Raw genomic sequence first — 21,446 nt, forward strand, 5'->3', positions numbered from 1 at the left:
TGTTAGCCAGGGGCAGTCACCGGGAGAGGCAACGGATATGGGAAAACTAAAGGGAAAGCTTAGGATAAATGCACACTAAAGATTTGAAACTACTTTAGCTGATGAGGCTTCTGGCTGACCCCTGAGGCCTACATGTTGAAACACTAGGGGATAAACAATCTTTCGTTGAGGTTTTTAAAGGATGATAATTATTTCTTGATTCTATCTCTGTCTCATTGAAGTTGTGTATTCACTAGCCAGATACTTTCCCCCAGCCACACTGCTTTCCTTGTGATCAAGGTGTAGACACAAGCCCCACTGTGACTTGTGGGGTAATGTGGGTGCTGTGTACCTGACGGTGCAGTCCTCAGGGAGTTCGCTAGTGCTGTACACCTTTTCCTGGCTTCCTACGAGGCTCTCTGTTATGATGAGCACTTTAGACCACCTGGTGCTGTGCCCCATGAGCTCTTCACTTCATCTGCCTGTGGCTCTTCTGGTGATGATGGTACCAAGTGCATGTTACTATTGCCAGGGTAACCAGGCAGTAGTTCATGCTAAGTTCTGTTTTATCTGGATCCTCTGCTCATTTGCCTTCCTGATTGTTCTGGTCTTGTGCTGTCATATCCACAAACTGTCTTCAGTTTCCTCTTCCATATTTTGCCTGTTTCTCTACAAGGCCTTTTTTTACTTTTTTTTTTTTTTTTTAAATTTTTATTTATTTATGATAGTCACAGAGAGAGAGAGAGAGGCAGAGACATAGGCAGAGGGAGAAGCAGGCTCCATGCACTGGGAGCCCGATGTGGGACTCGATCCCGGGTCCCCAGGATCGCGCCCTGGGCCAAAGGCAGGCACCAAACCGCTGTGCCACCCAGGGATCCCTCTACAAGGCCTTAATGATATGTATATAGTCCCCCAAATTTACTGTCTCACATTATGTTTTTATAATGCAATACTAATATATTTTACTTTTTAATCAGTACTGTTTATTTAACAGAAATACTCTTAAAAATACAGAAAGGGATACAGAATTGCAGCAGTAGTAGAAACTATGGCTGTGGTCAGTGTTGGTTACATGCTGGCCCTGTCTTGCTCTAAAGGAAAATGGAACCCTGGAACAGAAGAGCAGGATAGTCGGACACTTCAACCAAACTTTGGCCAGCCTGGAGCTGCCTTCTGTGGCTACAAGCCACCCTCACTTCCCTCAAGCCCTTATGAGCATTTGAAGATTGTGGCCTTAGGTGGGAATTTGGATATTCAGATGTTAAGGTGGTAGAACAAGATCATTAGGTTATTACATTCCGGGGGTGATTGTTTTATTTTTATTTTATTATTTTTTTTATAATTGTATCTTATAGAAGAAAGAACTTCTGCTTCTGATTGTCCACAGGAACAAACTCACTGTGTGTGGTAGGGCAGCCAGGCAGCAAGAACTGAAGACCCCTATCCTTCCAGCAGAGCTATACAAGGAAAATGACTATTAAACTCTGGAGATTAAATGTTGGATTAATAAGCGCTATTTGCCTAGAGACCATACAGATCAACCATCCAGCTTAATATCTTACAGGGGGTGGGACGCCTGGGTGACTCAGTGGTTGAGTGTCTGCCTTTGGCTCAGGGCGTGATCCCGGGATCCAGGATCAAGTCCCACATAGGGCTCCCTGCACAGAGCCTGCTTCTCTCTCTGCCTGTGTCTCTGCCTCTCTCTCTGTCTGTGTCTCTCATGAATAAATATATAAAATATTAAAAAAAAAATCTTACAGGGAGTTATAATAGCAAGCAGCTGATACATGAAGGGATCACATACCCTTCCTGAAAAGACTTCTTGTAGACTATGGACAATTTAGAGTGTGCCTAGAGGAGAGTATCCTAAATGGAGAGGAATTTACAAATGGTCTTATAAGAGGATATGTGGAAGAAAGTGGACTTTTCTTAAGTCAATAAATAGCTATTTTTGAATATTATTATGGGGTTTGTATTACAAAAACATTGTGAGGATTTTTTTTTTTGCTGCTTTTGGAGTATATTATATTAAAATATATTTTTTTAATTAAAATATTCAATATGCTTTGTAAACTGTACGTAACTGCAGCCTCACTTCCTTGACCCCAAAGATACACAACCCTGGTAAAAATCACTGGTCTAATGACCAGCAAATATCTGAAGGGCTGTGGTCACAAGCATTCCCAAAAGAGGAGGCCAACTTTTTCTGTAAGGCTCTGGCAGGCAGAACAAAGTCCTGAGGGTGTAATGATAGGAAGAATTGCTGGATGTTTCTCCCTGTAACTATGTAGGGAGCAGTGACTGCTCTAGAAATGGGACAGGCTGCTTGTGAATTAAAATCATGAGTGAGTTTTCTCTCAGAATTGTTTGAGCAGCAACAATTTGACCTTTTTTTCAGCTAGGTATAGGCAGTTTTATTTTATTTATTTTTTTATTTATTTATTTTTAATGAACCTGTTTTTTTTTATTTTTTTTTAAGATTTTTAAATTTATTTATTCATGAGAAACACAGAGAGAGAGAGAGAGAGGCAGAGACACAGGCAGAGGGAGAAGCAGGCTCCATGCAAGGAGCCTGATGTGGGACTCGATCCCAGGTCTCCAGGATCACACCCTGGGCTGCAGGCGGCACTAAACCGCTGCGCCACCAGGGCTGCCCAATGAACCTGTTTTCAAATAAAGTTGTGTGCAGACCTAATTGCAAACCAGCTGCTGTATTTTATTTGGGATGGATGGAGTTGCCAAGCCCTGCTACCCTGGGGCTTGCTCTAGAACAGAGTTGTGTGGCTGAAGTCTGAATTAGAGGACTTGTCAGGGCCCTTCGAACTCTAAAAATTCTATAATTCTAGAAGACTGATCCTAAGAACTAAGGTTATTGTCCAACCTAGTTTAGAGCTGTTTTTCTAGAAATTGCTTTCTACAGTTGTTCTTTCCTTCATTCTAGTTACTTAAGACAGCTCAAGACCAGAGGGCAAGAACTGAACATTATGAAGAAATTGGAGACTATGATTACAACAACCCTAATGACACCTCCAACTTTTGCCCTGGATTACAGGTAAAAGGAAAGAAGAGCTCTGTCCTTTCTTGTAAGCAGAAGAGCCTTTCCTGTTTCCCATCTCCTCTCTTTCCTATATGGGGGAAGGCTGCAGAAAATTCTGGATCAGGTAGGGGGGTGGCTGCCTGCCCTGCCCCAGGCATCAGGAAATGGAGCCAAGTCGAGGAAACAGCCAAAACCTTGGCCTGCTTTACCTCAAGCCCTGTATGTGGAAAGCGAAAGTCCTACTCCAGTAAGCCACACAATGCCTTTAGCCTGGGCAAAGCACTTATTTTGGCTATTTTGGGATTTCAGAGGAAAATACTCCTCTTGCTCTTAGGAGCTGCTAATGTTTTAGCGAGGGAGACAGGACAGATAGACATGTGAAGACGGTGTGATCTGATAGGGAAAAAGTCCTTGGGGTAGATTCAGGAGACCAGCTCCTAGCTCTTGATTTTGGTTTTTATGTCATGAATTTGTATAAGCCACTCCTCATTTTTAGATCTTGGTTTAGACCAAATAATCTCACTGTCCCATTCGTGAGTCTACTAATGAGATGGCAAATGGAAATCAGAGAACGCGGCAGGGGATAACAAAAAGGGGAAAAATATTAGGCCTCCTTTGTGTCCCTGTGGGAGGGACAAGAACTGAAGAGTGGCTTGTTCACTTATCATCTTACTTGGAGGAGAGTTGGGTTGTTACATTTTAGTGAAAATCCAGACTGACCTCTTGGCAAATGCTTCTTAAACTTTTGAGGAGTATGAGAATCACCCAGAGAGCCTGTTAAAAAAAACCAGGTCCTGGTCTCCAGCCCAGATATCTGATCCATTCCTGCTGGGCTTGGTCCAAGAATGACTTTTTTGCAGCTCCCAGGGAGAACCCCTGCTGCTGGCTGGTGACCCCTGGCATCTCTTGTGCTCACATTGGGTGAGGCATTGGGTCAGATTTTTGGTGTTTTGGAAATGCTTTCTATAGAATAAAATCTTAAATTGGCTAGAACCAGAGAAGACACTGGCAGTTGTGATTATTCCTTATAACTTGCTCTGGAGGTCTTAATTCACAGATACCTTCCTCTGTAGGGTTTATGTATAACAGGGAAATAACTAGAGGCACCCAGAAGTCCATTCCTAGCTTAATTCACATAACGGCCTCTCAGGTGTTCTGCTTTTAATGTGTAAATACAGAGTCCTTTTCAAGGATACTTCTAAGCCTTTCAGATGGCTTCTGCCAAACTTGAAGAACTGTTTCCTTGCCTAGGCTGCCAACAGTGATTATGAAGAGTTGGATGACTTGTTTGAGGGACCAGCTGGAACCTTTGACCTTACATCTTGCCATCCACCTAAGACAGCACAAGAGAATGGTGACGTGCCTGAAATCCAAGGATTGGACATCACCACTTATGGGGAGTCAAATCTGGTTGCTGAGCCTCAGAAGGTAAAGGTGAAATCCAAGAATTGTGTTATATTATTTGCCTGACAATATAACAATATATATATTAATATATAACATATATATATAATATATAACAATATAATATTGTTATATTATTTGTTTAATCTTCCTCCTATATGAGAGTAACATCAGTCTGGGCTTGATTTCTTTCTTTCTTTCTTTTTTTTTTTTCTTTCTCAGTTTTAACCTGTTGCTCTCCAAGTGGCTGACTGCTCAGTAGGGGTGTGTTGGGAATGAACTGATGGCTAATTAAGTTTGTGTGGAAGTAGCCATCTCTAGAGATGATGCTAAACCATATGACTAGGGGCAAAGTGGTAAAATATGTGAATGAAGACTGCAGGCAGGGAATATCATCTTCTGTACTGACTGGGAGAGGCTAGGTATTTGGCTTTGGAAAATCTTGGCCAGGGGTGTCTGGCTGGCTCCATTGGTGAAGCATGCAACTCTTGATCTTGGGGTTGTGAGTTCAAGTCCCATGTTGAGTATAGAGATTACTTGGAACTAAAATCTTTTTTATTTTTATATATTTAAATATTTATTTATTCATGAGAGACAGAGAGGCAGAGATATAGGCAGAGGAAGAAGCAGGCTCTCTTTGGGGATCTCAGAACCCCAGGATCACGACTTGAGCCAAAGGCAGACACTCAACCACTGGGCTACCCAGGTGCTCCTAACATCTTTTTTAAAAATTAAGAAAAAAAAAAAAAAAAAAAAAAAAATTAAGAAAAGAGTGCTCTCTTTGGCAGCACATTTACGAAAGAAAAGAAAAGAAAAGAAAAGAAAAGAAAAGAAAAGAAAGAAAGAGAAAGAAAGAAAGAAAGAAAAGAAAGAAAGAAAGAAAGAAAGAAAGAAAGAAAGAAAGAAAGAAAGAAAGAAAGAAAGAAAAGAGGGAGGGAGGGAGAGAGGGAGGGAGGGAGAAAAAAGAGAAAGAAAGCCCATCAATCTTATCCAAATTCAGTTCATATGAAATGATCATATATTAAGCATTTGTCTGTTCCATACCAGATGACAGGCTTGGTGATTTCATAATTTCATTGACCTGTCTTTTGCACTGGAATTCCAGGTTAGTCTTAATGTAGATTGCACTTGATCAACAAAAAATTAGATAAAAATGAGGGACTCTGTTTTGACATATCCAAAGGAAGCTCTGTAGCTGCTTTGATCAAACTAAACCAGATACTTTGTACTCCAGACTTTTTTTTTCTTTTTTTTTTTTTAATTTTTATTTATTTATGATAGTCACAGAGAGAGAGAGAGGCAGAGACACAGGCAGAGGGAGAAGCAGGCTCTATGCACCAGGAGCCCGATGTGGGACTCGATCCCGGGTCTCCAGGATCGCGCCCTGGGCCAAAGGCAGGCGCCAAACCACTGCGCCACCCAGGGATCCCATGTACTCCAGACTTTTGATTATACAACAGATTTTGTTTATTTTGCTTAATTTTACTTTGTCTTTTCCAGGTAAATAAAATTGAAATTCATTATGCCAAGACTGCCAAAAGGATGGACATGAAGAAATTGAAGCAGAGTATGTGGAGCTTGCTGACAAAGTGCTCTAAGCAAGCAGACACAGAGGTAACATGTTCTGCTTACTTTCCAGGTGCCTAGCATGTGGGAGGGGAGTGGCTCATGATTAAGGCTCCAAGATCAATAGCTTGAATACAGAAAGCATTCATTCAGAAATCCCAGGACTGAGCCTCATGTTGAGCTCCCTGCTCAGCAAGGAGCCTGCTTCCCTCTATCCCTCTGCTTCCACTCATGTTCTCTCTCTCTCTCTGTCAAATAAAGAAGTAATCTTTTAAAAAAAAAAAAAAAGTAGGGAAGGGGTTCTACTTAAGCTGTGAATTTATTTATTTATTTATTTATTTATTTTTTTAATTTTTATTTATTTATGATAGTCACAGAGAGAGAGAGAGAGAGAGAGGCAGAGACACAGGCAGAGGGAGAAGCAGGCTCCATGCACCGGGAACCCGATGTGGGATTCGATCCCGGGTCTCCGGGATCGCGCCCTGGGCCAAAGGCAGGCGCCAAACCACTGCGCCACCCAGGGATCCCTAAGCTGTGAATTTAAATTACTTATAATACCCTGTCCTCTAGGGATTCTAGTTAATGAAGGACTTAATCTTTAAAAAAAAAAATTTAAAAAGAAGCTGAAATATTTTCATCATGAAAATATTCAGACAGGACACTCTCGGTTAAGTATCTGACTCTTTTTTTTTTTTTTTAAAGATTTCATTTATTTATTCATGAAAGACACGGAGGCAGAGACATACATAGAGGGAGAAGCAGCCTCCCTGGCAGGGAGCCTGATGCAGGATTCAATCCCCCGACTGGGCCAAAGGCAGACGCCCAACAGCTGAACCACCCAGGCGCCCCAGGCATCTGACTCTTGATTTCAGCTCAGGTCATGATCTCAGGGTCCTGGGATTCAAGCCCCACATCCTTCTTGGCCCTCAGCAGGGAGTCCGTTTGAGGATTCTCTCTCTCTCTCCCTCTGCCTGCTCATGCATGCTTTCTCACACACACTTTCTCTCAAATCTTTTTTTTAAAAAAAGAGACAACATATTCAAACATATTCAAAAGTAGGAAGAGAATAGTATAATGAACACCTACTTTCAGTAGTTTTTGCTGTTTTTTTTTTTTTTTTTTTTTTAAGATTTTATTTACTCATGAGAGACACAGAGAGAGAAAGGCAGAGACACAGACACAGGCAGCGGGAGAAGCAGGCTCCCTGCAGGGAGCCCGATGCAGGACTCGATCCCAGGACCCCAGGATCACGCCCTGAGCCGAAGGGAGATGCTCAACCACTGAGCCACCCAGGTGTCCCAAGTTATTACTGTTTTATCTATACTGTCACCCATCCTGTCCTGTCACTCCAGCCCCTCACCATTACACATTTTGAGTTACTTTAGTGCAGACATGATATCCTTTGATAACTGCTTACCCAATAGATTATGGATTTTGTCCTGCTCTTGGTTGTATAGTCCAGTTGAAGCTATAAATGATCATGGCTTTTGTTATTTCTGTATTTTGTTTTCTTCTGAGGAAACTAGAAGCCTCTTTGCAACTTTTCCGTTACTGGGATTATACTGGCCATTGACATCCACATTTATCGTGGTGGGTAGTCAGTGTCGTGATCCAGGGCTGAAGCACTGAGTCCCTTTATGGGTTGCTTTTCTTCATAATGTAACTTAGAAAATGTTTTGGTTTCATTCAGATGTAAACTTTTCAGAGATACAACTTTGAATTGTACATTGCTTTCTCCAAAGTGAACTGGCCCTAAATGTCTGAATTGTCAATATCCTTCTTCTGTTAGGCAAACCACAGTGAAACTGGAAAAGAAGGGGACCCGGTGAAGGTGGCTGATGAGAAGATGCTCAGCATGCTCACAAAGGACCTGCAGAGGAGGTACCCGCCAGCCAATGCAGGGGGCTCGCCACCACTTCCTCTGGGCCCTGGCTGAGAGTGCACCAGCCTGAGCTGCTAGTGTGACAGATCCTCTGCATGCAATCTGCTCTTTTCATACTTGGAGCAGTTTTTCTGTTTCTTTGTAGCGATAAAGTAGTTAATATAGACCAACTTTTTAAAAAGGCGTTAAAAAAAAAGGCATTTTCTGCACCATTGGCTGGAATGGAACAAGTGATATTTTATTTCCAAATAAGAAACTGGAAAAACCTGCTTATCGAAATATTACTGAAATATTTGTTTCTCCTTAGTTTGCTCACTGGACATGTGTATTCATACTTGATGAAAGAGCCTTTGTTCCTAGAACTGCAGTACCTAACTAAATACTTGCCTCCTTGTTTTTCAGCCTGCCTCCCCTCATGGCTCAGAACCTCTCAATACCTCTGGCCTTTGCCTGTCTCCTACATTTAGCAAATGAAAAGGTAGGTAAATTTGGTAAACATGGGACTATTCTCTATTCATGGCAACCTGTTTCAGCTTCTTAGTAGATCTTCTGTGGGCACCCTCATTGGACACCTTAAACAGACTGACTTATGCAGTACTTTCAACCCCAGAGGATTGACAAGGCGCTTCAATAAAAAAAAAAAAAAAAAAAAAACAAGGCGCTTCAAAATATCTTAGAAAAAGGCCATTGAGTATTATTAGCAATGAAAATAATGAGAATCCAAATGGAAAAGTTTTAGGTGCTGAATTGTGATTTGTCATTTTCCAACTTCAGTACATAAAGTGTTTTGATATCATTGGGCATCACAGGCTTTAAAGGCCAAACCCTGCCAGTGCCAAAGTCAAGACACATGGAAGCCTGGTGGAGAAAGAGGGGACAGGTGAGAATGAGAGGAAGACAAATGCAGGAGGAAGGAGTAGCAAGACATAAGGACTGCTGTCAGCCAAGCTGGACCACCAGAAGCTGTGAAGAGTGTCTTGTCACATAGGCAGTAGAAGTGCCAGCTGTGACAGCATGCCAGGCCCTGCAGTATGCCAGCCAGCAGAGCTGAGCAGCTATGGCAGTTATCAGTGGAGTAGGTGGGGACCCATCTTGTCAAGAATCTGTTGGTGCTTCCCGGGAGGCAGCCCAGTGAGGCAGCCAGCAACATGCCCAGATATGGGGTACTACATGAGACATGATATCCTTTGTGTCCCTGGGCAACTGGTCCCTAATGCAGACTTTGGTATTTGAAGTAGAGCATCATTAGCCTTAACTGCTCTCGTGCACCACCACTGTAGATTCTAACCTCCACCCTGCCCTGAGCTGGGAGGGAGCTCTTCGGTGTCTGAACACCGATGTGTGGTTTGAGAGGGCTGATAAGATTGTACTGGAATGCTAATAAAAACTGGGTGCTGCAGAAGTGCCTGGGATTTCCTGCGTGCCAGTGTCTGACCTCTGGCCTCATAATGAAAGTGATGTGGTGATGCTTGGCTCTCTTTCCCAGGTCTGGCTTTGTTTGGACTCACTGTTAGGCCCAGAGGAGAGAGGTTCTGTCCAGGACAGCCTGTGTAACACAGCTGTTATCCTCTCCAAGTGGCCCTACCACTGGGATTCAGGGACCATTCTTTCTCTTTCTAAGCTTATGACCTCACTGAAGAAGAAGAAAGTATGCATTTGGCAGAAGCTAGTTTTGATTTTGGGTGGGGAAGAGATGTAGATGAGCCAATGAGCCAGGACAAGTGCTGCATGTGTCCAGCTATGATGCTGACCGCTGGGCCTGGGCACTCACAACTGAGGCAGGAACAGAACAACCCAACTTCACTCCTGTCAGGGAAAGCTTGTATATCAGAGCCACTCTGGATGATTGTTGATTCAGGACCACTGAACTCACATGGCTGCTGGTTGGAAGGCTGGAAGCAGCAATGGCTGACTGGACAATGTGTCCAGTTCAGAAGTCATGAAGACAAGGCTGGGGGCCATGCAACACAAGTCTTCCTTCTTTTTGACATTCAGAAGCGTGACTGCTTGGTGGCCTGGAACTTTGCACCATCTTTGTGGATGTAGGTGCTGGTGAATTCTCCGACTAGGTGTGTTCTCCTAGCACACACAGGCTCCTAAACCATGTGTCTGCCAAAGCTCAGAAACCCTTATCTTGAGTCCAGATTAAGAATATTATTGATGAAAAAATATATATATTATTGATGTCACTCAGTTTCACCAGTCTGAGAAGTGTTGCCCTGAGCTGTGTGTCTCCACAGAAACCTGCCTCTGCCCTGTGTGAAACCAGCTATATGGTCTTCATTTGATTCCCAAGTAGACAGGCCAAGGAAAGCCTGCTAAAAAGCATTAGTGATTTTGTGGCCTCACGGGGGTACATAAAGCTCTGGCTGTACCATTGCTCTGCTTCCCCCAACAGTAGGGCTGGAATTGTTCATTTTGCTGTGGTCAAGTGTGTCTTTAGGGGCCTAGAGTGCTCAGCATTTGAAGGATGGAGAGCTGCACCAGACCAGAAACCACTAGGCTGAGCACTGGGCCATTACTGGGGCTTAGCTTTGGGCTTTGTGAGAAAATTTGTACTGCTAACATTGCCCCTATTACCATGATCATCTATAGGGATCAGTGGTAACTCAGAGCTTAGAGCCATCAAGTGAAATCTCACAACACTTAATACCAGAACATGACTCTCTTTGTGGCCTTCTTTCTCCCAGTCTTTCATTCCCATCTGGACTCTTCATCAGCCACTCTGGTAATGAGCTCCCCAGAGAAGTGCAGTGTGTTGGGGCTTGGGATACAGTGATGGGCCCTGCATCCTCTGCCTCCATGGTCCTCAGTGCCAGCATGGTCCAGCTTATTAACTTGGAACCCAAGCTGCAGAGGTCACACTTAGGAGGGGGATGTGATTTTAGCTTTCCATTGTTAGCAGTACAGGCAGGTGTGCTAGAAAGGGTGCGGTGGTTGCTGAGTGCCAGCACATCATACCTGCCTCTAGTATCAAGTGAGGGGAGGTGTGCTTGTGGTGAGCTTAGGCAAGGGAGTTTCTGACAATCTTTAGGTCCTGAGGGAAACAAGCGCCCGAATTGGTGGGGAATTCATGGAGTGGGAGAGTGGGGGTGTTAAGGGGAAGGGCTGAGCAGGAGAGAAAGGGTTCTCTGGGGGTGAGGTTGTGGAGCAGTAAGGGGAGGGCCTGGAGAAGGCCATGCGTGGACAGAGTGAACAGGCATGGATTGTGTCTAACACTCCCTCCCCATCCATTTCTCTTAGCTCCTACTGGAGCAAATAACTTAGCTCTTGGGCCCTTTACAGAGAAAGGCTATTTCAGGAATCCGTGCCAGGGAAGTCTTGCTTTTTGCTTTTTTTCTCTGCAGTTGGCAAGGATTTGGAATTAGCTTTATCATGCAAATTATATTTGCTATAACATAATTTTACTTACAATCATGGGACAAATCTCATTCTTCATAATCACTACCCTGTTACCTTGATTAGAATCTGTTTTGTGATACTTATATTTTCAGTACACTAAAGTTCATATGTCTGGTCTTCCTTCAGAATTTAAAGCTGGAAGGAACTGAGGACCTTTCTGACATTCTGGTGAGGCAAGGGGATTGAGTTTGCCCAAAAAAAGTTGGCAGAAGGAGGCTCATCGCTTCAGTGACCAGGACATCTCCATTCTGGGAGCTGCTGTGTGGCGGGCCTGTGGCAAAGCTATATACCCCACTATGAAAGTATCAGTTGTTTTGTCTGTTGCTCTTCCCTTCTCTCCCTCACAGTCTGGGAATCAGCACCCTGGAACTATGTCTTTGATTAAAGTTTTCTGCCCTGTGGTGACCACCTAGCAAGGAGGAGATGGTGAGGATACTGTTCTTGATTATGAAAACCTATATCCATACTTTGTATCCATGTCTAGTTTTTGTCTCCTAACTTGATCTTTGTTATTTTCCACAATTTTGTAGAAAATAATTTCCCAGCAGGCCCTGGTTGTCTTTTAAATAGCTATCTAAACTATGTACATAAAATACATCACATGTATACTTACAAATGTATATATATTGTGTATCCTTAAAATAAAATCATTCTGAATAATGCATGGTAAAATATTTGGATACTTTCCAGATAAGTTAGAGCTGGTCCTTTCCTTTAAGAGGGGGATGTAGGCTGAAATGCTGAGCTTCACCTGTGGATGTCCTTGGCAAAAACACATAAGAACTACTACTTTGTCAAAATGGAACCCCCATTGGGGAAACCATCTCCTATTCCTACGGATAAACTAGAACACTGATTTCAGGATATTGCCTTAAAAGTGTCCTTCTTGGTCTCCCATCACCTGCTAAAGATGAGAGTTTCTGTAAAATAAAGGTGGGAGTTGTAACAGTCTAGTCAGGAGGCAGAAACCTGTAACGTGAACAAAGAACTTCTTACAAAGAACTGCTGACTAGATATCCAAAGTATCAAGTAGCAACTGTGGGAAGCAACTACCCCCAGGGCTGGAAAAACAAAAGGAACAAAGAGGAAAAACTTCAAAAAGATTTCAGAGAGGACTCTGCAGAGCAGAAACTGCCCCCTGAGGAGGATGCTGCTTGGCTGGTGCTGGCATCTGGCGGGGGGCGGAGAGGGGGGACACGGACACGATAACCTGGTTCTACACACCCTGGAAGATCCACAAACTGCTGCTATGGGAAGGAACTGCTGCTGCCCATTTGAAGAAGTGCCAGTGGGGGGTGCTCCCAGGCTGGGGAAGTGGACAAGAAGGAACAAGTCCTTTTTTCCAGCTCTGCAGTCTCCTTTATGTGCCTCTCCTTGGCATAACCTAACTGGGAGTGGTTGGCAAAGCGTGGAGTGAGGGATGTACAGGTGTGGAAGCTTCTCTAGAGACTGAAGGGTAAAACAGAAGAAGTCTCCCCAAATTAGAGTGAAAGTGCCAAGGGTTAGAAAAGAGTGGAGAGAAATTATAAGGGTTGCCAAGTAGGTCCCACATATGACAATCAGGGGGCCCAGAAAAAAAAAAAACAAAATGGAGAGGAGGAGATCTTGCTGAAGAAGGAATAAAAAGCCTGTATCCCGTAGCTGGAGGACATGAGTTTTCAGACTGAGACTGTCTAGCACATGGATGAAAATGAACCCACACCAAGGTATCTTGTCATAAAGTTTCAGAACACTCAGGACAGAGGATTCTACAAGCTTCAGGACAGAAAGAGGACACACACAGGATCAGGAAACAGGGTGTCAGACTTCTGTCAGCACAGCACTAGAAGCAATGGTTTCCAAATCTAGAATTTTATACTTAGCCAAACTACCAAACAAGAGTGAGAGTAGACTAAAGACAAGAGTTTGGGCCATGCAATATTTTAAAAAATGAAAATGAAGACCCCTCACATGTACCCCTTTCCAGGAAGCTGCACTGGTCCATACCATGACCCTGCTAGATGTCCAACTGCCCTAACCCTGTGCTTCTAGGCCTTCTCTGTGGCCTTGTCCACCCACAGCCTGGTATGGCTCCAGAGATACTCAGGGGAGCTGAGGCTAGCCTCCGATGCAGGCATTCTGCTTTGTCTCTGTTTCTTCTGGTGCCTCCATCTATTGGGACCATACCATCCTCTCTGCACGACAGGGTATCATGCTTGCTACTCATTTTCTCAAAACTGAGCAAGATTCTATTTAAAGATCATACATATAGGACACCTGGGGGGCTCAATGGTTGAGCGTTTGCCTTTGGCTCAGGGTGTGATCCAGGAGTCCCGGGATTGAGTCCCACAGTGGGCTCCCTGCATGGAGCCTGCTTCTCCCTCTGCCTGTGTCTCTGCCTCTCTCTCTGTCTCTCGTGAATGAATGAATGAATAAATAAATAAATAAATAAATAAATAAATAAATAAATAAATAAATAAATAAAAATCTTTAAAAAAATAAAGATCATACATAAGTAGTAAGACTATGGAGAAAAGCAAGGGCCAGGCTAATCTAAAAATCAGGGACATGGGCAGCCCGGGTGGCTCAGCGGTTTAGCGCTGTCTTCAGCCCAGGGCCTGATCCTGGAGACTCGGGATCGAGTCCCATGTCGGGCTCCCTGTGTGGAGCCTGCTTCTCCCTCTGCCTTTGTCTCTGCCTCTCCCTCTTTCTGTGTCTCTCATGAATAAGTAAATAAAATTAAAAAAAAAAATCAGGGACATGGTTATCTCTGGTGGGAAGAGGGGGAGAAAAGCAATTGGCGGGGACTCCCAGGGGGCTTCTGGGGTACTAGTGTGATAGGCACACGGTGTATGCTTTCTTTTCCTATTTCCTTGGCACATTGATCTCTGGCAGGAATTAGTATCCTGAGACTTCATTCAGGCTGCTCTCAGCTGCTGGCATCTGCTCCTGAGAAGGACTTACATTTGGCAATCTTCCTCTCACTGGGCCATCACAAGTGCATGACAAATACTGTGTCCATGCTGGTTGGCTTTTTAAAAAGTTGGCTGGATGCACAGTTAAGGCTATAGTGCCTCAGGAAAAAATGGGGCTTAGGATTTGGATTTCATCCCAGTTGGCAGTCTGGGGCTTGAGGAGATTAGTAGGCAGAAACTTGGTGCTGTCAAAAGGAAAGAAAATCAGAGTCCAGAGAGGAAGGTGTACAAGGGTGTAGGAAGAAGAAATACAGGTATGGCCTTTTGGTTCATTCTTTTTCTTTTTTCTTTCATTTATTTTTTTAAATTTTTATTTATTTATGATAGTCACACAGAGAGAGAGAGAGGCAGAGACATAGGCAGGGGGAGAAGCAGGCTCCATGCACCGGGAGCCCGACGTGGGTTCGATCCCAGGTCTCCAGGATCGCGCCCTGGGCCAAAGGCGGGCGCCAAACCGCTGCGCTACCCAGGGATCCCTCTTTCATTTATTTTAAAGCTTATTTATTTAAGTAATCTCTGCATGGGGAGGGACTCAAACTCACAACCCTGAGATCAAGAGTTGCATGCTCCCATCAACTGAGCCAGCCAGCTGCCCCTGGTTTTTCCTTTTTAAAACCTGTACTCTGCAATGGAAATTGGAGGGAAGGGATAGTAGAGAGGAGAAAGCCTAACAGAAGCTGCCTGGTACAAGTGGGAGACTCAGCTTGTTACAACAGGCTGTCCTACATCTGTGGCGGAAACCACCAGTTGCCTTGTTAGGAATGGATCCATCACAGAACCAGCATGAGCCATGCCTTGACATGGACAGCCTTTACAGGGAATCTATCTTACATATAGTTAGGACGTCATCTCTCAACAAGCATATGGCTACCTGCATTCCAAAATGACTTCTCAGTCACCTGCTGAGGTCACGTATGTAGCCTAACCATGTGGCCCCGACACACAACATTCTGGCACAGCCACCCAACCTACAGCTGTGCTACTGGATACGTCTAGTCCTGGCAAACTGTCACCTTCCATGTGAGGGCTAGAGTTTGTAGAAGAGCCAACGGCCATTCAGAACCAAGTTTGCTGGGGTGCCTGGGTGGCTCAGTGGATTAAGCATTAGCCTTCAGTTCAGGTCACGATCCCAGGGTTCTGAAATGGAGCCCCGCATTGGGCTTGCTGCTCAACAGTTTGCTTATCCTCCACCCCTCCCCACCCCACCCCCGCTGCTCATGCTTGCTCCATCTCTCTCACTCACTCTCTCAAATCTTTTTTTTTAAGAGGTTATTTATTCATGAGAGACACAGAGAGAGAGAGACATAGGCAGAGGGAGAAGCAGCCTCCCTGTAGGAAGCCTGATGCAGGACTCGATCTTAGCACCCCAGGATCACAACCTGAGCCAAAGGCAGACACTCAAGCACTGAGCCACCCAGGCATCCCTCAAATCTTAAAAATAAAGCACCAAGTCTGCTGGGTGGAAGGGCCACCAGGTAAGACCATTGATAAGAGAAAGCAAGGATATGACAGTGAGACAGTTTTCCTGTGTTTGAGTTGCAAACTGCCTCCAGACACAAAGTACTTCATAAATGCCTTTGAGAAATGCAGCTCTGCTGGACAGTCCTTTCAGTTTCCTTACTATTTCCTGGTGGAGCTGTAGGTGCGCAGCCCCCTAAAGGAAAACTATCTCCGGTTAGCAGCTGATGCACCTGAGGCATTAAGAACTGACCTAAGATTGCACAGCTGGGAAGGGGGAAGTGGGAGTCCAAACCCCAGCAGCCTGACACCAGAGTCCATGCTTTTTTTTTTTTTTTTTTTGAGTCCATGCTTTTAATCACTGCGTCAGACTGCCTCTTGGTTAATACAAGGGCATTGCCTCCTGGGGTGAAGACCTGAAAGGGAGCAAAGCCTGTTTAGAATCATATACCAGATGAGGAGTTAGAAAATCAATGTTGTTACTACATGGTTAAATCTTACCTTTATGTGCATAGGTCTTGTTTGCTGGTGCAGCCCTGGAACCCAGTGTGATGTAAATGGCACAGACAAGGCAACAAAATTTTGCTAAATGAGGAAGTGAATGCATGGAGTAGTTCAAAAGTGTGCATGACTTGGTGAACTGATGTTCTAAGCAAATGAAGAGGGAACTAACATGTACTGAATCCCTTCTCCATGTAGAATATTGTGTTTACTGGAGTCTATTTATTTACATTTTATTTACTTAAATTGTATTTAAATTTATTTATTTGACTGGGAGAGAGAGAGAAAGAGCACAAGCAGGGAGAGTAGGAGAGGGAGGAGCAGACTCCCTGCTTCACAGGAAGCCCAATGCAGAGCTCGATTCCACGACCCCGAGATCATGACCTGAGCTACCCAGGAGCCCATGGAATCGTTCAATTTAGCTTCACTCGAACCCTGTAATGTTAATATTCAATCCTAGAGCATGAGGCATTTCACCACCTAGTATGCAAGTTACCAGGGGCTTTTTGATGACCCAGCACTCCTCTTCTCCAACCCTGAGAGTTCAAGCAACCTAATGGGTTCCTGGACACACCAAAGACAATCACCAAGTCCCTTTGAATTTTACTCACATTTCTAACATTCTGTTACCCCTGTCTGTGGTAATCCTATCAGGGACACCTAACCTCTTGCCGGCCTCCTTTTTTTTTTTTTTTTTTTTGCCGGCCTCCTTTAATAGCCTCCCAGCCCTCCTCCGTGTTTGGTCCTTCCTACACCTCACTCTCCCTCCTACACCTTACCCAGCACTATGAGAATCACTTTCCTCGTGCCCAGCTCTGTAAGGAAGCCCCTTACAAAGGATCTGGAATGAGACAGCCTGGCTTTGAGGCAGGCAAGGCCAGGCAAGTCAGTTACCTTCTCTGGGCCTCGATTTCTTCATTGGCAAAATGGGGGAAATATATTTGAGAGGGCTTTATGGGGATTAAATGAGACCAGGTACTAAAGTGGTACTTTGCAATGCTTCCTATGTGATAAATAGTAAGCTTTTGCTTAATCTAGATGTTAGTCCTTCTAACCAAACACCTGCTATAAAGCTGCAAAACACAACCAGCCCCCCTCCAACCAGAAGTCTGTATGGGTTTATATTATCTCCTAGAAAAAGGTAAAAACTTTTTACAATGGCATTTGTTTTCAAGAGATTCTAAATTATATCTATATTACATGTTCCATTCCTTACATTTGCTCTTCACTCAACTGAACTGAGTTTCTAACAGTTCCTAGGATATGTCTTTGTCTTCTCACCTTCATACTTTACTTTTTCCGTATTCCCTTGAAATATCTCCCACTCCTTGCCTCTACTGAAATCCTAGCCATCCTTTACAACTGTAAACTCCCTCATTTTCATGAATCAGAAGGGACTTTTCTCATCTCCCACAACGCCCCCTTGTGGCACTGATTGCATTCAGGGCCCCCCCCCCCTTTCTTAAGGAGCTAGTTTATTTTTTAAAATTTTTATTATTTTTAAAATATTTTATTTATTTATTCATGAGACACAGACAGAGAGAGAGAGAGAGAGAGAGAGAGAGAGAGAGAGAGAGGCAGAGACACAAGCAGAGGGAGAAGCAGGCTCCATGCAAGGAGCCTGATGCGGGACTTGATTCCGGGTCCCCAGGATCATGTCCTCGACTGAAGGTGGCGCTAAACCGCTGAGCCACTGGGGCTGCCCCAAGAGCTAGAAGTTTATTGAATACACTGCAGGAGGAGCGGATAGGACACAAAGGAGAGACTGTCTGCCAGAGACAGTGGTGGGGTGCTGTAGTTAAGGAAGAAAGGTGAGGAGATATGAGAACGTGTGGAATTTTCGTTTTTTGTTAACCCAGGTTTTTTTTATTAAAAAAATTTTTTTAAGGTTTATTTATTTGAGAGAGAGCAAGTGAGCGAGTATGGTGGGGAGGGGCAGAGGGAAACAAGAGAGGAGTCTGCTCCCTGAGAGCTCTCTCTGGAAGCAGGGTGAGGGGTAAAGGGAGAGGGAGAGAATCTCAAGCTGACTCTGCATGGAGCACAGAGTCCAACTTGGGGCTCGATCTCAGGTCCCTGAGATCATGACCTGAGCCGAAACCAAGAGTTGGAAGCTTAACTGACTGAGCCACCCAGGCACCCCAACTCAGCTTTTTTTTTTTTTTTTTTTAAGATTTTATTTATTTATTCATGATAGTCACACAGAGAGAGACAGAGAGGCAGAGACACAGGCAGAGGGAGAAGCAGGCTCCATGCAGGGAGCCCAATGTGGGATTCGATCCTGGGTCTCCAGGATCGCGCCCCGGGCCAAAGGCAGGCGCCAAACCACTGCACCACCCAGGGATCCCCCAACTCAGCTTTTTTTTTTTTATTTTTTTATTTTTTATTTTTTCCAACTCAGCTTTTTAATTGCAGTACATCTCATTTCTCCTGCAAGACTATAACTTCTCAAGAGTTCTAACTGCATCTTGTTTTTCTCTGAGTCCCTAAAAGTGCTTACAAAGTTTACTGCATATGTAATATTTGAGAGGTTATTAAATGAAATGACAGGTCTTAAGGTACAGAAAAGCAGGGCCTAGGAGCCTGGGTAGCCCTGTGTTCTGGCCTGGCACTAGGGAATAGTGAATTCTGAATTTCTGGAGAGAGGCAGGACAATGGGGCATAGATAGACTGGAAGAAAGTTAAAGCTGAACCTGACTTGGTAACAAACATCCCCCACCAAGGGTCTATGCCTTGCATGGAGCCTGCTTCTCCCTCTGCCTGTGAGACTCTGCCTCTATGAATAAATAAATAAAACCTTAAAAAAAAATAAAATGCATGAGTTGGGGTGCCTGGGTGGTTCATCGGTTGAGCATCTGCCTTCAGCTCAGGTCATGATCCCGGAATCCCGGGATCCAGCCCCAAGTTGAATGGGTCTTCCAGCTCAGTGTGGACTCTGCTTCTCCCTCTCCCTCCCCCACCTCCTGCTGTCTTGCCCACTCACTCTCTCTCAGATAAATAAAAGCTTTAAAAAATGTATGCATGGGGATTCCTGGGTGGCTCAGTGGTTTGGAGCCTGCCTTCGGCTCAGGGTGTGATCCTGGAGTCCCGGGATCAACTCCTGGGATCGAGTCCCACATCGGGCTCCCTGAATGGAGCCTGCTTCTCCCTCTGCCTGTGTCTCTGCCTCTCTCTCTGTGTATCTCTCATGAATAAATAAATAAAATCTTTAAAAATAAATAAATAAAATAAAAAATGTATGATTCAATGGTTTTTAATCTGCATCCACAGTTGTGCACCTATCCCCATAATCTAATTCAAAAACATTTCCATCACCCCAAGAAAACTTGCTCCCATAAATAGTCCCTCCCCATTCCTTCTCTGCTTCACACATTTGCCCACAGTCCAGGCTTGACTGTGAACATAAGTCCTACTCCTGTAGAAAAGTAGAGCAGAATCCTTGAGATATTTTTCAGATTATTTTGTGTCAAGTGCATGAGCCACAGGATAGCTACAAAATAACAATCTTGAGGATTCAGATTTAAATCACCTTCAGTGAGCCCCTACCCTGAGTCAGGCAATTCACTGGGGCTTTTAAACACACTACCTGGAGTGGGGCACCTGGGTGGCTCAGTGGTTGAGCACCTGCCTTTGGCTCAGGGTGTGATCCCAAAGTCCCAGGATCGAGTCCCACATCGGGATCCTTGTATGGCGCCTGTTTCTCCCTCTGCCTATGTCTCTGCCTCTCTGTCTCTCATGAATAAATAAATAAAATATTAAAAAAAAATAAACACACTACCTGGAGCACCTGGGTGGCTCAGTTGGTTAAGCATCTGCCTTCAGCTCAGGTCATGATCCCAGGGTCCTGGGATTGAGCCCCACATCAGGCTCCCTGCTCAGCTGGGGGCCTGCTTTTCCCTCTGCTGCTCCCCCTGCTTGTGCATGTGCACTCTCTCTCTCTAATAAATACATAAAATCTTGAGAGACACAGAGAGGCAGAGACATAGGCAGAGAGAGAAGCGGGCTCCATGCAGGGATCCCGATGCGGGACTCGATCCCGTAACTCCAGGATCACAACCTGACCCAATGGCAGATGCTCAACCATTGAGCCACCCAGGTGCCCCTAAATAAAATCTTTAAAAAAAATGTCCACACTACCTCATTTAATCACAACACACATAGGGGGTAAGTTTTATTACCTCAGTTTTAAGGATGACAAGATGACATTCACCCAGAGAGATCAGCTAGCTAGCTACCTCAAAAGTCACAAAGTCACTGAGGAGCAGAGCTGCTGTAAAGGACTCGACTGCCCCTTGGAAGGCCCAGTTAGGCAAAAACAGGTGGGGCCTGCAAACTACAGGCTTACAGTGGCCGGAGATGAGAAGACAGGAGCAGTGGGAGGAACACATGTATCCTCTAAGGGCGTCAAGGTGCTGATTAGCACTGGGCCAGTAAGCCACGTAGGAATGTGGGTCTCTCTCATGCGGCCAGCATTCTGATTTCTCCATAGAAGTCCAGATTTTTCCTGAACTATCCCAACTTGTAAATAAGGAGCCAACTGACAACCAACAAAATACCCCTGCGTCTTCCCTTTCATTCCTCTTCCAAAAGCGAACAGGCTCTGAGGTAACCATCCAGCTCTTCGTTGCCATTCCACAGGCGAGAACTGGTCAACTACGGGTGCGAAGACAGGGGCTTTGCCACTGAGGAAGAAATCTTCCGGGAGCCGGTCCTGCCAAGAGGGCAGCTGCCAGGGGCTCTGCGAAGGAACGGGACAAGCATTTGGGTGCAAAGAGGGGGCCCCGGGCGGCCCAGAACGAGGGTCTTGTTGACACGCACGGTTCTGGAGGAGACAGTTTTCCTTCCATTATGTTATATGCGGAACTGAAACCCAACGTCAGATACTAGTAATTCACACCCCCCCCCCCCCCCACACACACACACACTCAAACCGCTAGCTGGGTGCTTCAGTTCCCTCAACCAGAAAGGAGCTAATTAGCACCCGTCGCCAGCACAGCTCACAGGACGGTGGCCAGAGTCCGAAGAAGCGGGTAGAAAAGCGCTTGGGTTAGGATAAGGGGCCAAGCAGGCCTACGTATCGCTACGATGTGAAGGGTCCTGGAGGCCGAAGGCCGCACTACGAGGTAGGAAGCCTAGCGCCTGTGGCCCAGAAGTCGCGGGGGTGGGGGCGTGGCCGGAAGCCGAGTCCGCGGTCACCGGACTCGCGGCCCCGCCCACTCCGCCCAGAAGGCCGAAGGTAAGCGACGCTTTTACGTCGCCGGAGAAG

The 21,446-nt window shown here is 45.0% G+C and overlaps 1 protein-coding gene and 1 long non-coding RNA gene across 4 annotated transcripts in view; one reads left to right on the plus strand and one right to left on the minus strand.

The window, feature by feature from the left end:
• NCAPH (non-SMC condensin I complex subunit H) overlaps positions 1–11,932 on the plus strand; it is a 43,366-nt gene extending 31,434 nt beyond the window's left edge. For all 3 annotated transcript variants that reach the window (XM_038561371.1, XM_038561369.1, XM_038561370.1), the window contains 6 exons: positions 2,921–3,031; positions 4,268–4,444; positions 5,921–6,034; positions 7,776–7,867; positions 8,271–8,346; positions 11,397–11,932. In XM_038561371.1, coding sequence (XP_038417299.1) covers positions 2,921–3,031; positions 4,268–4,444; positions 5,921–6,034; positions 7,776–7,867; positions 8,271–8,346; positions 11,397–11,456 — 630 coding nt within the window. In that variant the 3' untranslated portion in view covers positions 11,457–11,932. The remainder of the gene's footprint in view (positions 1–2,920; positions 3,032–4,267; positions 4,445–5,920; positions 6,035–7,775; positions 7,868–8,270; positions 8,347–11,396) is intronic.
• An 8,389-nt stretch (positions 11,933–20,321) lies between these two features.
• LOC102152605 lies at positions 20,322–21,427 on the minus strand. The gene is made up of 2 exons (XR_005372379.1): positions 21,104–21,427; positions 20,322–20,918 (listed from the first exon to the last, which is right to left on the minus strand). It is a non-coding gene; the product is annotated as an uncharacterized LOC102152605 (long non-coding RNA).
• Between the last annotated feature and the right edge of the window lie 19 nt (positions 21,428–21,446).

The sequence above is a fragment of the Canis lupus genome, chromosome 17 (genome assembly GCF_011100685.1).
Source record: "Canis lupus familiaris isolate Mischka breed German Shepherd chromosome 17, alternate assembly UU_Cfam_GSD_1.0, whole genome shotgun sequence".
In the NCBI taxonomy this organism is placed as follows: domain Eukaryota; kingdom Metazoa; phylum Chordata; class Mammalia; order Carnivora; family Canidae; genus Canis; species Canis lupus.